Here is a 16,893-nt window from a genome sequence, read left to right on the forward strand (position 1 = left end):
CGAGCGCATCAAACACCGATATCGCAGAACGAACGCGTGCGAGCAAGAAGCGAAGCATTAATAACGCGGAGAATAGTGAAGGGGCTCACCTTTCCCGACGAACGGCGGCGATCCATTGTTTCCGTCGTTCCCGTTCATGAGGCCTCGGGGGGAACGAGTAAAACCGCGTTGCGGGCGAGTTTTTGTAGGTGTTCGAGCACCCCACCACACATCAATTGTTCTTTGACATATCTTGAAGCTTCGGCCACCACACACATGCGTTGGACACTACTAATTTCACTCCGAAAACGTGAACGACGCGGTGACACACGAACAACGACGTAGAAACGTACGGCGGACGTCTGCTCACTGCCCCGAGAGTAGCGAGCAAGTTCGCCACCACTGGCGCTTCGGTCGGCGTGCACTAGGCGTTATGGGTAGCCAGCGCTGCCCAGGTGGCACGCCTAAAATGTACAAGCTGCGCCGCCCTGGCGAGCTAGCTGAGAACGTTTCAACGTGCCCTCACATACCTCATGGCACGTTCAAACGCATGCTGAACGTCGTTCAACACTGCAGCGGCTTTTGCTCGATGTGCGTCGTTTCGTAGGTACTTTGGAACGCGCAAGACTAGCGGAGTTCAGGACACTTCGCTGCACTGTGGCGCAGCGGGCGAGCAGCGATGCCACCGATTATTCTCCGCTGCGGTTTCAGTGATGTGATGTGCGCGGACGGGTACCTTCGCGAGAGTGTGCTGTCGAGAGGACGGAAGCTGTCCAATGCGATGTATGTCTATGACGTGGAAGAAGCTGTTTTTCGAAGAGACAGCGCTTGTGACCTTTCGGCGAAGTGTCAAGCACCGCACGACGTAAACTTACAGGTAAGTGTGTTCAAATTGCGCTAGCAAGATCGACGGTGCATGCAGTGTGCTCGTTGTGCGCCCGCTTTGAAATAAAATGGGTGCCTCAGGCAGCACTGAGAACATTCAGCCCAGTGAGTGACAGCTGTTTTGAGGGAGGATATCACATTTACGTAATCTGTAGTTACAGCTCTCGTACTATATTACAGAAGCTGTTTCGCTACAGGCTTTGCTTTACGGTGTTTTTAACGGCTTTCATGTGCCCACTAAATGCTCGTATCGCAGTCTTAAAAAAAAAAAAAACGTTTTTGAAGCTGACGGTGAAGCGTGAAGTAAATGTAAAAAGGCCGGTGTAAAGGGGAGATCAGTGGTGTTAGCGGAAATACAAACATGTCGCAGGTCTCGTGCTTTAGCGACGTCGTCTGAGCCTGATTCTTAAAAAAATGCCTTTGAGGAACCTAGTGGTAACTGACTTCGTGGTGGTTCCGAGTTTGACATGCAGTGTGATCAGCAATAGAACATGCGTAGACAACACGGTTTTTCTAGCGGTCATGAATTTGTAACCGGTCTAGAGCTGTGCACGTGACAGTGACGTATAATACCGTTTTACTCAAATGTAACGCGAGTTTTTTTTCTAGATTTTTGCAACCTAAAGCCGACCCTCGCGTTACAGTCGAATACCGAAATTCAATTTTTTCTTCCTGGACGTAATGAAATGTCACCCCTGGCGTTACAATCGAGTAAATACGGTATGTGTAATGTACGGCGCGATGCTTACGCAACCTAAGCTGTCATGTCCTTTCTTTAACTTTTTCAAGGCCAGTTTCAAACAAAAGATTCGTGATGTTTTCCAGAGCGCCAACCCGTGTCCATCGGTGGGAAGCAAGGCCGAAGGGAGTCAACTATGCTCTGGACTATTTTTTTTTCAGTTATTAAAGACATTTTTGATTGTGCCATTTGTGAATACAACAATACCGCCGGTCTCGACGCTTCTTTTTCCTCGTTTGATGATCGCGCACGGCGGCATGGTTCACGTTAGCAGCCACTCGTATTTGTTTGTATGCCCGAGTGTTTCCGGCCGTGCCCGGCAGGGCGGCGCACCCTGTCCGCGGAAACACGTGCTGTGGGGAAGATCAGGAAACGGCGGAGCATGTTCTGATTGAATGTGGAGATATCCGCCCAGGTGTACGTTTGGGCACGAGCCTACATGACGCCTTGGGTTTTAGAGACAATGAAAAGCTGAACACACCCGCGATTGAAATAAGTAAGAGACGGTTAGAGTATTGGTGGCAGAAAACTAGAGAGAAAGGACAAAAATAAGTAATGGGAAAAAAATAAGGACATTCTGCCGTAAAGGGCACAGAACGGAGCTGAAAACTTAACGTTTTTTTTTTTTTTTCTTCTGGAGTAAAACAGTTTTAATTGAAGTAAAGACACTAGGCCAACGCTAAAAAGGAAAAAAAAGAGTAAAGGTTGTTTTTTTTTTTTTCGAGCCTGGTGGCACATTTGTCACCGCCCCGTTATAAAGGGGACGCTCATAGCATCCATCCATCCATCCAACTCCAGCGCTGGTTCCCCATACTAAAGTGTTCTAGAAAGGGGTAGTGGGCTGACTGGAGGCCGTGCACTGACGCACTTTATGTCTCACCTGGTAGATGGCGCCACCACCACCTGCAATGTAAGCGACGCGTTGCTGCCCTCAGCGCGAAGGTTAGTTTGCCAGCGCTTCAAGCACAAACTACACTTGTGCAACCCCTGTACATAGCCATTTTCGTTGCTTTTTTTTCTTTTGCGTGAGCATATTCTTGCTTTGGCCGTTGTTCTGGCGCATGAAGTATCGCTAAACATGAGCGCGTCATCAGCGGGCGCCGGATGCAATATATGCTGTAAACCGCCAGTTTTGTATTGCAGTAGCGAGCTCTCGCTTAAAAAAAAGATCTCGCAGTTTTATTGCGTTTAGATAATTAATTAATTTATGGGGTTTTACGTGCCAGAACAACTTTCTGATTATGAAGCACGCCGTAGTGGAGGACTGCGGAAATTTCGACCACCTGGGGTTCTTTAACGTGCACTGACATCGATTGCCTTTAGATAAAAGAGACTAATATTTTCATGCTAGCGTTTGTACACGGTAGTCTCTTTAGTGAGGTCATACTCTCACTAAATAAAACAATATTACTACAAACTTAAGCACCTTACGCGCTCTCAGTTGATATATTCTCCTGAAAATTGCAAGAAAATGTGTGGGAGTGCACAGCAGGAAAGACCTATCCTAATCATGCCCAAGAAATAAAAGACCGAAAGTAAGGGTAGACCATGCAATCAGATTTTGCTTCTTGAAGACCTCTCACATGCTGGAAATTATATTTGTGTAAGAAATTGCATGCAAACACCGCTATCAGTTGAGTGCAAAATTCAGTTAGCAATTCTGCTGACACTATAATATGCCTAAAAGGTTCATATGCACTCTTTTCTACAGAACTATTTGTCCGCACTCCTGTATTTAGAAAAATGAATTTGTAATGAAGGTGTGGAAAAATGTAGACAACAATCGTTCGCGGAAATAAGTGAAAAGTTTATTTGGTGGGGCAGCACAATGACCTTATATACTCCACAAAAGCCATGCGTATCAATTACTTTCATTTTTTTTTTCAAAGTGAAAACAGATGGAAAAAAGCTGAAATAGCTTGAAGAGGGCCTTGCCCCATTTTGTACTTATCAGCGTGTGCGGCAAAAAGCGTGTCTCCTAAAACAGCCCAATAGATGCTAGAAAAATACTCACAAAGAGACGCTAAATATTTTCAATAGCATACTTAGCATAGCATAAATTTAAAAAGTTCACAAAAGCACATGAATACTCAACACATATTGTTCACACAGTAAGTGAAGACACTGAATCAAGAAATACTAAAAAAAATGACAACTAATAGACACATTTCCATTCAAACACATGCATTTTTATACAGATCTACTGACGTTCTGGTAGATCATATTAATCGCATTGTTGATGGTACGCCAAGGACCAAAGCCACCATTCACAATTGAATTAAGGGTTTATTTCTATAGTATGCATGGCGAGTGGCAATTAACATACTATCTTGCTTGTTTTTCAAATCTGGCATTTTCTTGTATTTGGGTCAGTGAAACAGAAAAAGAATATTCAGAGAAGATTCATACTTCAAGTTTAACCTACACTTGTAAAATCTGAACGCAGGAACAATAATAAAATTTAAAAATTCTTCTATAGCAAGGAAAAAAAATTTAAGTGCAGCGGCTTATCTTGAAGTGCTTTGCTTTTTGGCGTTTGCCTGCTCTGTCTGTGTTTAGCCCCTTAATGTAAAAATGAAGTCGCGTAACAACATAGAATTGGATTATTTTTTGAGAGAGCATTGAGGCATGGCTTCGGCACCCAACCTCTTGCCAAAGCCTTGCTTTCACAATGGTCAGCACATCTAAAATGCTGTCTGCATGGAGTTCTTCACATGAAAAGCAGCCCGTGAACAAGCCTTGCTACCAATCTACATTATTCAGAACTACAGGAACTGAAATATGAAACGTATTGACGAAGCAATGCTCGGCCGAAAACCTGCAGCGACGACGAAACACAGCAGCAGCCCTACAGCAGCGGGGCGAAGGCGCGAAGGCTCCCATTGCTGACGATGGTAGCGCCGCCACGCGGGCACCCAGGAAAACGAAAACTCGTTTACATTTTTTGCGCCGCGGCAACGTACCCTCTCCCCGGAGAGTGGGCTCACTACCCAATATTCTAGAACACTATACCCATACGCCTAGTGCACGCCGATCGTTGCCAGCGTTGCCAGACCCTGAGACGCTCGCTATATTTGACGGTAGTAATGAGTTTTAATCTACCAACCTAAGCCAGCTACGCGCCATAGAGTTAATATACTGACTCTAGAGGAAAAGCTGGGCCGTGAGACCGCTAACCACAAGAACGCTGACATCTTGGAACGTTGTCATTCTTGCGATCACATATCAATCCTAAAGAAGCATCTGCGCAATTAAAAACTTGCGGATATTGTTTTGTGTTTATTTTGAATACTTCTACGAAAGAATACGACGGCTATTTATGCAATTTACTGCGCGCGGAAAGGAGCGTTTGCAGGCTGGTTAACTAGATGGCACCACCATATCAACACTCGCGAGATGCTCGCGAGTACGCGAGTGTGTGCTTGTGGCCGATTGCGCCGGTTTGCGCGTCGTGTTAAAGCCCCTGAAACTTCGTTCGCGACGTGTATCTCGTAGTTGTCATAGTGTCCCGTTGTGTGCGTTTTCTGTCGCCGCATACCACTCGACTTCATGTGACAGCCCTTTTTTCTTTCGAGCTGGAAACTTCAGTGCATCAGTGTAAACCAGGACGGACGGCAAAGAAGAGATGAGACTAGCCCTGAAAGTTATGTGCGAACTAGTCGCAACCGATTTTTTTAATACTTTTTAACGGCGATAAAGCTTCGTGGGCCGTGTAACTTTAGTTTCGATTGAAGCTTTCGGGAGATGTCTCACTCACATTCGCCGCTGCATGCTGCAATCGACATTTTTCTGCTTTACGGCTCTCTGCGCTGAAGTACGGCAGCAATGAGCTGAAAAAGAACGTGGATACAGGTGTCTCGCCATTGCAAGTTGAATCAGCGCGCGACCACGGTCTACGGACTTTGCTTCGAGCTGCGAATCTGTCGAGGGACCTTTGGGCCAGCGAACGGAGAAACTTTGGTAGGCAGTGCCTAGTAAAAACCATGCACAAACAGGTGGAAATTTCAACTGTTATCATCCGGACCACCTGCACAGACAACCGTACACTAACACACGGCTTCACGCACCAAAACACAGCTGATGTTCTCTGAACAGCGCGTAGCTGGCTTAGGTTGGTAGATTAAAACTGATTACTACCGTCAAATATAGCGAGCGTCTCAGGGTCTGGCAACGCTGGCAACGATCGTTTTGTTCCATCATGGCGGAACGCATGCGGTTATAGGTTTCAATGCATGGGCCCTATGGGGAGCTTTTCCTCTAGAATGCTACGCGCTGTTCAGAGAACATCAGCTGCGTTTTGATGCGTGAAGCCGTGTGTTAGTGTACGGTTGTCTGTGCAGCTGGTCCGGTTGATAACAGTTAAAATTTCCACCTGTTTGTGCATGGTTTTTACTAGGCACTCCCTACCAAAGTTTCTCCGTTCGCTGGCACAAAGGTCACTCGACAGATTCGCAGCTCGAAGCAAAGTCCGCCCAGACAACGCTCACACAACCTGAGGTTGACCTGAGGATGTCCTACTCAGGACGAAAAGTTGACCTGAGGATGTCCTCAAATAAAACTCAACCGGTCCTAATCCAGTCCATTTGTCCGGCCTCAGGTCATCCTCAGGACGTCCTGAAAAATGACCCATTATGATGAGCTGCGTATCTTTTGAGGACGAAACCTAAAGGACCTAGGCATACATTATGCCTCATGGAAAGTAGCCCCAATTCTTCTTTTGGAGCATAAAGCCTATACGGAAACTAACTGTGTAGGCTTTATGTTCAGGCAACTGACCGAATGTTACTTGTCTGGACATGCATGCTTTCAAAGACTGTGCTTGTGAGGTTTTAGTAACAGCTTCGCCAAATATAGAAATGGAAACGGTAATGTATGGAAAAGGTGTTTATTTTCAAATACAAATGAAGTTTCATTTGTATGCTTCTTCCGCTCTGCCTTCTTGTGCTTTGCCTCTAGAGTTCCTCCTCCTCGGAAGGGCTTGAAAGAGCACCACCTTGAAGACATTCTGTTAGTAATAATAAAGCAGCACGTTTTGAAGCACAAGTCAATCCAGAGTATCAATAAAGAATATTAAGACACTAAGTATATACAAGAAATTTGAAAGCATCAAGATAGATATTGGTAAAGAAAATTATTTAAACTAAAATGACAAAAGTATGTTGTGGTAGCTTCAACAGCAGTTATTTAATACAACTCACCCTCGTGGTCAGTGCGAGAAGCTTTCATGCGCAGCTTTTGTAGCTTCTCTCCAGCGTGCCTAAGCCACACTTTGATCACATTTTCGATCTCATTTCTTCTGGCGTCGGGAAAATTTCGCCGCACGGCCTCTGAAGTCAAAGTTCATAAAACAGAAATTACACAATCATAATATGCTACAGAGGTTGCTTGAAGAGGAATAAGTGCCTCTAGACAGCATGGCCAATGTTTTGATAGGTGATAGGGAACAGGAATTGAAAAAAATGTCTGTACTCAAGCAGGGCTCTTGCACTACATAGTGCCTTGTGAAACAAATTACTCACTGCATATGATGTTGGTGACACCAAGATCCATAAATTTTCGCTTTCCCTTTTGCCCAGCCCAGCTAAACTGCACAGCAACTTGATGGCTTAGTATTGATTCGAGCATTCTTCTGGCTGCTGCTCCATAAGATGCACCTCCCAGGCCATAAAACTGCTGCATCTGTAAATTGCACAAGATCATTACTTTTTAGAACAGTTAATCAATGCCAAGCATCAGAAAAAAAATGCTATGCAAATATAATGAATGACGCACGAGCTTCTGTTTAGTATTGCCATCAGACAACAATTTTCTTTCGAAGTTTAGGAACTCTTCGATGTCCTTGAAGGCTGCCGACACCACATCATCATCCTTCTCGAGGCTCGGGGGCTTCTCTGTAGTGGTGCACAATTGTCGTTGTATTGAGTCGACCTGGCGTCCTACCTGCTCCAGGCGCAACAAGATCGTCTGCATTGTGCGCATGAGCTGACGCTCGTATTCTGTAAAGACGTGTTCGTGAAGTGAGAGCGCTGGATTGCAACATATAGAAAGACAAAAGTTGAGAAAACATTCCAAATGAGAAGCACTACGAAACATAGCAAGACAAGCACATGGTTCCTTAGGGTTTGTTTGCTAAATTTTTGTCCATTATAGCAACTCTTGTGCATGCCACTGTCGTTTTTGCCTACAAAAGGAAAAAAGTTTAAACTCGTCATTTATGAAGTAATGGGTGCTCTTCACACATGAAGTGGTACCCGTGTCCGGAAACTCCTATGTTACTTACCAGAAGGTGTGTTCCTCCTCGCATTTTCCACCTCTACGGATGCTCTTCTCTGGGCGGGCTGGGATAACATTCTCTGCTCAGGTGTTGAACTGAACCCTAATGGAGACCCTTGGGTAACGTTAGATCCAGTCCCTGCAGAAGCATAGATGAACATTTTAAGATGCAATTCCAAAAACAAGCTCTCGGCATTCCATCAATCTTATATGCAGTCTTATATGAAGCCTCTTGCTGACCAATGTTGTGGTGCTGCTGCAACAGTTGGTGGCCAGGATTATCTGCATACCCTGTCAGAAAATAGGGGGAAAGAAAAGCAGAGTGATGGGACAACTATCCTCACCAGTCACATGAAGCTTATGTACACCAATTTTCCATCAACTCTTGAGGACTCAAACCCACATATCCTAATTTTCAACAAGAACTTCGGTGTTAGGGTGTTAAGTAAAGTTGTAAGAGCAAAGAATAAACAGACGCACCTTAATTACCATTTTAAATACTATATATTAAGTATGTGAGCAACACAGCTCTCTCCATGAAAATTAATATCAGCGTACTCATAACAGTTGCCGTTGTTTTTGCTGCTAAGTGATACCACTGTCGTTCTTGCCTACTGAAGGAAAGAAGTTTAAAAATAACTCTTCATTTATGGGGTAAAAGTGATCTCATTGCCGTCAAATTGCGACACAGTTTCTTCATTTCCACTGCGATCAAAAGGCACGTTCTGTACACCGAAAAGCCGCTTTAGGAAATGACAGCGAAACAGTTGCTTATGTATGCAAGTTTGAATTAAAGGCACCTTTAGCTTTAATTTTTCCTGAGGCATTAGGAAGATAGAACTACATTTACACTTGTAAAAGCAACTACAATTGGTAAATTTTTCAAAAATGCAGAGCAGCACTCATCTTGTTTAAAGGGACACTAAAGAGCAAAACGATTTTTCTCGCATTAGTAAAGTACTCTTCCACGATACCAAAAACACCATGCTTGCTGCGAGAAGACGCTTAATAAGTGAGAAAACGAGCAAAAAGGAAATACAGGTGGCGATGCCACCTTGGAATTCCCGCACCATTTTCTGTGACGTCACATATTTTTGATGGTGCGTACTAGGGCCTACGTAGTCCTTAATCGGTTAAAAAGAAGTACATTGTCCTCTGAGGGGGCCAGAGACTTGACATACCGAGTTTTAGGAAATTTCGTCGAGCCAGTGGCACCAAAATACGATCAACGCTCTTTGAAATTTTTGGCGTCACTAATTACAAAGTTCAGCACGAAATTTAAAAATGAAACTTCGAACTTGATTTTCTCCTCTAATAATAAACCTATGGTGGTGAAATAAACGACACAAGAGTTCTCCGAGCACACTTTATCAACCTAAACCAATTCATTGTTTCTCTTTAGTGTCCCTTTAACAGTGATATATCTTTCAGACAAAATATGTTTCTTAGCACTAGCAAAGCTTCTAACATCAAGTGAAAAACAATTTGTACTCATAAAACAATAATTACTAAGCTAGTCTTCACACGTGAAGTGGCACCTGTGTCTGGAGGCTCCTATGTAACTTACCAGAAGGCGTGTTCCTCATCACATTTTGAACCTCCAGAGATGTTCTCTGTGAAAGCTGGGATAACATTCCCTGCCCAATTGTAGGTGTTGAAATAAAGCCTACTGCAGGCCCTTGGCCAGTGTTAGGTCCAGTCCCTGTGGAAGCATAGATGAGGCTTTAAGATGCCATTCTAGAAACACATTCTGAGCTATTCATCAAAGGTAGTCTTACATAAAGCCCCTTGCTGGCCACTGTAGTGGTGCTGCTGCATTGGGTGGCTGTCGGGAGTATCTCCATGCCCTGTCAGAAGAGAGGGGAAAGAATCAGTGATGGGACAGTTGACTAATCCTGTGAAGCTTACACAAACTGTCCATCAGCTCTCGAGGGCTCCTGCACAGGGCTGCACCTTGCGTGGCATCAGCTCCGTCTGCAACATAATCAAAGCTACTAATCTGCGCGGTCTAAGAGCACTAGAGAAACTGATGTGCATATATTACGTACGATATACTCTTTGTGAAAAACTTCTGGTTGGCAACGATTCCTCTAAGTGTGTGCGGACGTCCTCACCTATTGCAGGCCAGAAATAAGTGAAATCACGCTGTCATATACCATTTGACATGAAGTCTTGGAGAGACAGATGAAAAGAAAATACAGAGGCCGACCTGGAACAAGTAACCGGTTGGCTACCCTGCACAGGGGTGTGGAAGAAGGGGTCGCAAAGAGAACAGAGACAGAGAGATAAATAAAATTGTAAATAAAACAGGTTTTAGTCCAGATGAATCACCTTCATGTCCCAGTGATTGCGGACGTGGCAGGGTGGGCAGTGGCTGTTTTGTAGAGCTTTGTTGGTGCTTGTGTTTTTTTCCTATGAAATAGCATTTCAAAATTAGCATTTCACAGCACAAAAGCCAGATATCGCAATGTTTGCTTTGGTAGTAGAAACAGACAACAGCGGGAGCAATTTTATGGTGCTTCTTTTGCGAAATTCCATGACGAACCAAATGCAATACACGCTTAAAAAACCTTAGTGCAAACAGCTTGCTCTGAATTAAGAGGATGAAAGTGCACAAAGGGCATTATACTCTTCATCATTGAAGCCGGTGGTGATGGTGCACTATTTTCATCTTGAGACTCGTGTGATCTTTTGTTTGTCTTTTTCCTCCTGCCTTTTCCAAGCTCTGTGGTCTCACCATCCAAGTTTGATCCATTCTCTACCCTTGGCAGATTCTCACGTGCTTCTGCATATGTTTCTGCAGAAAGGAGGGCAACAAGTATTGACTAAATAACAAATGAGTTGATCGTTTCTGAGATCTATCATAGCGTATAACAAGTAGTACCCTATTCTTTTTTGCATGTCAGTATTAAGCAGTTACTAACAGTCATACATAATGTTAAATTGTATCATTTAAATTTTGCTACAAGGATAGCTAAAGAGTAAATATGCATAAAATATAAAAGATACTGGGTTTCGCACAAGCTTGTTCATCTTTTCTGAAATTCATGAAGCAGTCTTCATGAAATTTTAGGCAGTTGCTGCGATCTAAAGAGGTCAATTCAATTTCAGTGCTAAAATTGTAGTTTGTAATTTGCCTTTCACTTTTTTGCCTAATTTACAGTAATATTACACCAAGAATGAACAGCACATAAACGTCAGGGGTCTAGAACACTGCTGATTAACAACAGCATCACTTGTCTGAAAATCTTATCTTCTACATACTGCAAATAAAACTCATATCTTCTGGAAAATGTGTTTATTGGCAACAAAGGTGCAAAAAAGTTAACTAAGCAAACAAATCAGGTTCAAAAACAACACTACGTTTACACTGCTCACAAAAAAGTAGAGTGTTCCATGATACACACACTGAGCAAGTTGCTGAGAAACATGCAGCAAAACAGCAGCTATGGTAAAATAAGGATAAGTTTACCGAATACTCGGACAACAGTACAAGGCACTTCGATCCAGTCAGCCCCTGGAGTCGCTCTTGATTTCAACAAACTATGCAGATGTTTAGTCTGTCGAGGCCAGAGGCAACCGTCACTCGTGAGCCAATTTTTGAGAATGATGCCAGATGCATCATCCTCTTCTGGGAAGCGAACGACAATGTATTGACCTTTCAAAAGAAAGAGAACATAAATTTCAAGTTTTGCATTCATTTAGGAACAATACTGCAACTCAATTACATCTGTACTGTAGCATGCAAAAGAGGAAAAACAATGCTTTCTCTTTTGAAACACAATTTTAGGCATTTTTGTGAGATGCTTTTCAGAGGCCAATACCGCAGACTAGAAAGCTGAGACACTGTGTAAATTCCCAGTATGGAGGAGGGGCATGGTAAAGAATAAAAATCTTCACATTTGAGGAACTTCCTTCCAATTACGCATGGCTCACCACATGGCAGGTGAGCAAAGTTGTCAATAACAATGATTGACCCATCAGTGAGCCTGCAGCAACCATTCCTCTTTTCAGCTCTAAGAACGACATTGCCAGGCAATGCCACTTTCTTAAACTCAGGGCCTCGGCACGGAGCTACAAGTGGCCCATCAGCATGCTCTGCAGCAAATGAAACACAGTTTGCGGTTTTCTGATGCCTCGGAGGACAGTGTGCCTGCTCTGCAAGCCTGTTGCAAAGTTGCTCCAAGGGCAGGTCTGGCTTTCTCAGCATTCTCTTTAACGAGGACATATGATTTTCAAACGGGAATGCACTCCACGAGTCCAAGGGGCCAAGGTGCGCAACATCATCCGACAAATGGCACAGGCCATGCACATTGTGTGAAACATGCTCTTTGCCATAAATGTCCATGAATGTCCGGACAAAAAACTTTAGCATGTTTCCCGCATATTCTATCTCACTTGCAGGTGCATCTGGGGTAGCAAGAACAGAGATGGCCACGTGCAGAGCCAGAAAGTTCTTGTACATGTGTGCAGGAATCAGTGATGAAAGAACAACAGGTCCTCCATATAAAAGAAAAAAGCGGAACTCTGTGGCCTTCCATCGGTCAAGTTCAGCAATACTCCTTGGCTTTCTGCTAAAATCACATGGAACAAAGCGTGCAATTTGAGAATTTCTATCCGACATTTCAAGACGCACTTTGCTTCCAAGCCTTGTTTCTTTTGGGCCACGTACCCACAATGTCAAGATCTTGTTCACGACACCCAAGCACACAAGATGCATGTAATCCAGGGGCACATCTTTCACTAGGTCCAGAGGAAGTTCCTCAAGAATACTGTTTCCTGTGTGATGCTCCTCTTGGATTTTCAAGCGAAAGCTGCTGTCTGTTCGCTTACGAGCATTGATGCTCGGGAAACACACCCTGCCTTCACAGTAAGCACCTTTCACATCACATTTGGAACAGCTGTAATAGCCTGTGTGGCTCCTGATACACAGAACAAATGCCTTTGCTGGTGCATCACATATTAGGGCATACAGGCTAACAGGAATTGCAGTCTCTCCAACGATTATCCCTGTTCGGATGGCAGCGTTTAGGTCATGAACAAAGGGCCGCAAAAAATCATTCGCGTTGTTGGGCTTGCTGCTGCCGAAAAAAACACCCACTACAAAAGGTGCTTTGTCCTCCAAGTTGCTAGTGCGGCCTAGTATACACCAAAATTGGCCCCGCGAACTTCTTGAAATCGGCAGACCATCGATGTTGAAGCTAAGCTTCAGTATGCGCGGCAGTTCTACACAGTCCTGTAACGCTCGCTGTACGCCTGTGCTCAGGCCGAAATGGTGGTATTTCCCACCGGCCAGGTCCAATACTGCTAGGCACTTCTTGGGCGTATGTAACAATGCCCTCGCAGTTGAAGAAAGCGCGCTGAAGCATTCGTGGGACCGTAATATTCCCAAAAGCGACGTTACTGAAGTATGCGATGCGCGAGATTGTAACGCCCACGCTTGCAGTCTCTCAAGGAAGGCCGGCAAGCTCTCCGCACTACCGAGTTCACATACTTGCTCATCGTGGTCCCCAGTGAGTGCTAATTCGACAGAGTCACTCTGCGTCACCTGCGAGGTGGCCGATGTCTCGATCACAGCGCTGCTGACATGGACGGCACCACGTTCTAAGTCTCTGTGGTTATCAGGCAAAGAAACATTGCACCCTCTGGTGTAACTGGCGCATCCAGAAATAAAAACATTCTCTTGGCACCCATCCGTTTCCGGCACGATGGAGGAGTGAGCCGAAGACAGTTCACCACCATCAACACAAAGGCGATGATGCCCGTCTTTGAAGTCGAACGCACATGCCTCGGAGGGCAAGTCGTTGCCTTGTTCGGCGTTGGTGAAATCGGGGTCGACGCACCGCAAATCTTCCGCGCTCTCAATCAGTAGCAAACTCGCATTTACGCGCCGATTTCTTTCACGCCGAAATTTGCGATCCGCGCTAGCAGCCATGTTGAGATAACGAGGACCATGTAGCATTATGGTGGCTAGACAACATGCGATGTCTGGCTAGTCAATTGGTGCGTGCATAGCTAATAAAGATATCAAGCGCAACCGTTAAACTAAACTGTCTCCCTTTTTTTTTCGTTTATTTAACTTCAGCGGCTTACACATTTCATATGAATGTTTAACAGAAGACACTCACCTGGCATGCTTACGGTCCTCTCGGGGCTTTTGCAATGAGTAGCCATACTGACTCAACTTGACTTGACTGCATGCTTGACCGGCTGACTGACTGCTGGTCTCTGATGATGATGATAGCAGTGGCCTTCTATATTAAATATCGGTAAACAGTCGAAAACCTAGTCAGGCCTAAAAACACCTTCACTGCGCTGATGAAGGTGCTTTAGATCTACATCTACCACTTTTTTAGGAACCGTTTACTGCCTTTGAGAGCACCGGTCGCCACCCCTTAATCGTTTGCTCGATCAGGACGTGCGGGGTTGCAACGCGGTGCAGTTGAGGACGGCGTGCTGTTTACATTTTTCACGTTGTATTAGGAGCGGACAGCGTTTACAGCCGCAGTGAACTTGATCTGCCGCACATGCGTTCACAGGCCTGGGCGACGGGCCTATATATGAAACGGGTCGCCGCCAGCGAACGACTTGGGAATGATGTCGTGCGCAAGCAGACCGCGGCTGTAGGTCACGATTAAACGAAAACTCGCCGACAGAAAGTTCGTGCAACCTGTAAATAATAATAGAATATGTAGGAATCGATACTCAGCGAACCTTATTTCTTATGTTGGCTGGCAATGTTTCCCGTATAATATCTCATTTCAATCAACTACAAGACGGTACATATACTTTCTGACTAGGGCCCACTAGTACGCATGCGAAATTCTATCGAATTGTTCGTTAACAATGAGGAAATTAGCCAAGCATAAATTGCGAAATCTGCATCTACGAAACATCCTCAAAAGGTCCTCGAGCAGACAATGTGAGGACAATTCTTCGTCCTTAAAAGGGTCTCACAGGGGCATTTTGCGGATAATCCTGCAAGTGCCGACTGGAGGACCAAATGAGAGTGTCGTGGTACTGTTGATTACGTTTGTGCCATTTGAGGACGTCCTCAGGTCGTCGAGTGTTGTCTGGGCGTAGGCCGTGGTCGCGCGCTGATTCGACTTGCAATGGCGAGACACCTGTATCCACGTTCTTTTTCAGCTCATTGCTGCCGTACTTCAGCGCAGAGAGCCGTAAAGCAGAAAAATGTCGATTGCAGCATGCAGCGGCGAATGTGAGTGAGACATCTCCCGAAAGCTTCAATCGAAACTAAAGTTACACGGCCCACGAAGCTTTATCGCCGTTAAAAAGTCTAAAAAAAGCGGTTGCGACTAGTTCGTACACAACTTTCAGGGCTTGTCTCATCTCTTCTTTGCCGTCCGTCCTGGTTTGCACTGAAGTTTTCAGCTTGAAAGAAAAAAGGACTGTCACATGAAGTCGAGTGGTACGCGGCGACAGAAAACGCACACAACGGGACACTATGACAACTACGAGATACACGACGCGAACGATGTTTCAGGGGCTTTAACACGACGCGCAAACCGGTGCAATCGGCCGCAAGCACACACTCGCGTACTCGCGAGTGTTGATATGGTGGTGCCATCTAGTTAACCAGCCTGCAAACGCTCCTTTCCGCGCGCAGTAAATTGCATAAATAGCCGTCGTATTCTTTCATAGAGGTATTCAAAATAAACATAAAACAATATCCGCAAGTTTTTAATTGTGCAGATGCTTCTTTAAGATTGATAAGTGATGGCAAGAATGACAACGTTCCAAGATGTCAGCGTTCATGTGGTTATAGGTCTCGCGGCCCAGCTTTTCCTCTAGTAGAGTGTACTAGATAGGGGTAGTGGGACGAGGGGAGAGCGGAAGCAAGCAGCGGCGGCGTGGCGAAACGCACGGAAATCTTCGTGCGCGGCGTGGGGGCGCCACTGCGCCTTTCTCCTGAAGCCTCCTCACAGCAACGTGCGTTTGGACAACAGGCGCTGACGATTGTAGTCGCTCGTGCGTGGTATTTTTGGTGGTGTGATGAATGTAACGCTGAGTTAGATGGGGAAATCTCGGCGAAAGAATTATTGTTTTGCGCGAGGTTGTAAAACTGGGTATAGCAGAGTGAAAGATGCCCCGAAGTTGTCTCTGTTCAGTGTCCCTGAGGATGAAGAAATGCGCCGCACGTGGGAACGGAATCTACACCGCAAGGACAAGCCACTGGAAGTGACTGACGCCGTGTGCGAGCTTCATTTTGAAGGAAAATATGTACTGAGAGATTACGTACACGTAATCGACGGCAAAGAGGTGCGTTTACCCCGTGGGAAGCCATCTCGCTCGCCAGACGCAGTGCCCACGATATTGCCAAACCTCCCCAGGTACCTTTCGAAAACTCCGTCGTGCGAGCGGCCCACAAAGAAGAGAGCTTCCTCACGCCTTCACGACCACCAAACAAAAAGGCGGTGCATTCAAGAGGACAACATGCAGACAAGCGAGGCTGCGAACAACAGTGACGTCGCTGAGAATCGCCCGTTTGAATTAAGCGAAGTTCCCAAACCCACGGCTCTTGAAAACATATTGACTGAATGTTTCAGTGTCTCGGAGCTACACACGAACAGCATCTGTGATGTTGTGGCTCTTGTGAAGAGCAACTTCCTCTGCTCCAATGGTGTTGGATGCGACTCTCATAAGGAAGACGTAAGCATGAGAATTGTTTCTTTCTATGTCCTCACGCGTCTGCACTTCTTGGTCAAAGGCATTAACAGTTCGAGAAGCGCCAAGCGACAGCGAACAAAGTATGTTAGGCTCAGCCGAACGACCTAGAGGCCTCCGCACATAGTTTTTGAATAGTATAGTCTTTCAAAAGTGTGTTTGTGTTGATTAAAAGTTTAAATGCACAGTTTTCAGTTCTTTATCTCTCACTCTCTTTTTCTCTGCATGCACGGCCTCGGCGGTGCAGTGCCGCATCCGTTCTTTCTTAGTAGCCACGCGCAGTTCCAAAAACTGTCTTACAGGCAGGTTTGTCCCTAAAAATCACACGGTTT

The 16,893-nt window shown here is 45.2% G+C and overlaps 1 protein-coding gene across 2 annotated transcripts; it reads right to left on the minus strand.

Annotated features, from left to right (window-relative positions):
• Positions 1–6,474: 6,474 nt before the first annotated feature.
• LOC119388321 (uncharacterized) lies at positions 6,475–14,043 on the minus strand. 2 transcript variants are annotated; one of them, XM_037656027.2, is made up of 14 exons: positions 14,005–14,043; positions 11,349–11,534; positions 10,506–10,673; positions 10,208–10,288; positions 9,925–9,990; positions 9,785–9,850; positions 9,655–9,723; positions 9,444–9,578; positions 8,117–8,167; positions 7,884–8,015; positions 7,376–7,599; positions 7,123–7,282; positions 6,802–6,930; positions 6,475–6,608 (listed from the first exon to the last, which is right to left on the minus strand). In XM_037656027.2, the coding sequence occupies exons 1-14, from the start codon at positions 14,009–14,011 to the stop codon at positions 6,556–6,558; spliced, it is 1,527 nt and encodes a 508-aa protein (XP_037511955.1). In that variant the 5' UTR covers positions 14,012–14,043; the 3' UTR covers positions 6,475–6,555. The 2 variants fall into 2 exon arrangements, with proteins under 2 accessions (XP_037511955.1, XP_037511956.1); XM_037656028.2 differs by lacking the exons at positions 8,117–8,167; positions 14,005–14,043 and having other exon boundaries at positions 11,349–11,580.
• Between the last annotated feature and the right edge of the window lie 2,850 nt (positions 14,044–16,893).

The sequence above is a fragment of the Rhipicephalus sanguineus genome, chromosome 3, assembly GCF_013339695.2.
Source record: "Rhipicephalus sanguineus isolate Rsan-2018 chromosome 3, BIME_Rsan_1.4, whole genome shotgun sequence".
Lineage (NCBI taxonomy): Eukaryota > Metazoa > Arthropoda > Arachnida > Ixodida > Ixodidae > Rhipicephalus > Rhipicephalus sanguineus.

What these genes read in the sequence shown, in the direction of transcription:
- LOC119388321 (XM_037656027.2), bottom strand. An exon ending in GCAATCACTGGGACATGAAG is followed by an intron (nt 9,991 to 10,207) that starts GTGATTCATCTG and finishes GGCCTGCAATAG; the next exon opens with GTGAGGACGTCCGCACACAC. An exon ending in AGAGCTGATGGACAGTTTGT is followed by an intron (nt 9,724 to 9,784) that starts GTAAGCTTCACA and finishes CTCTTCTGACAG; the next exon opens with GGCATGGAGATACTCCCGAC.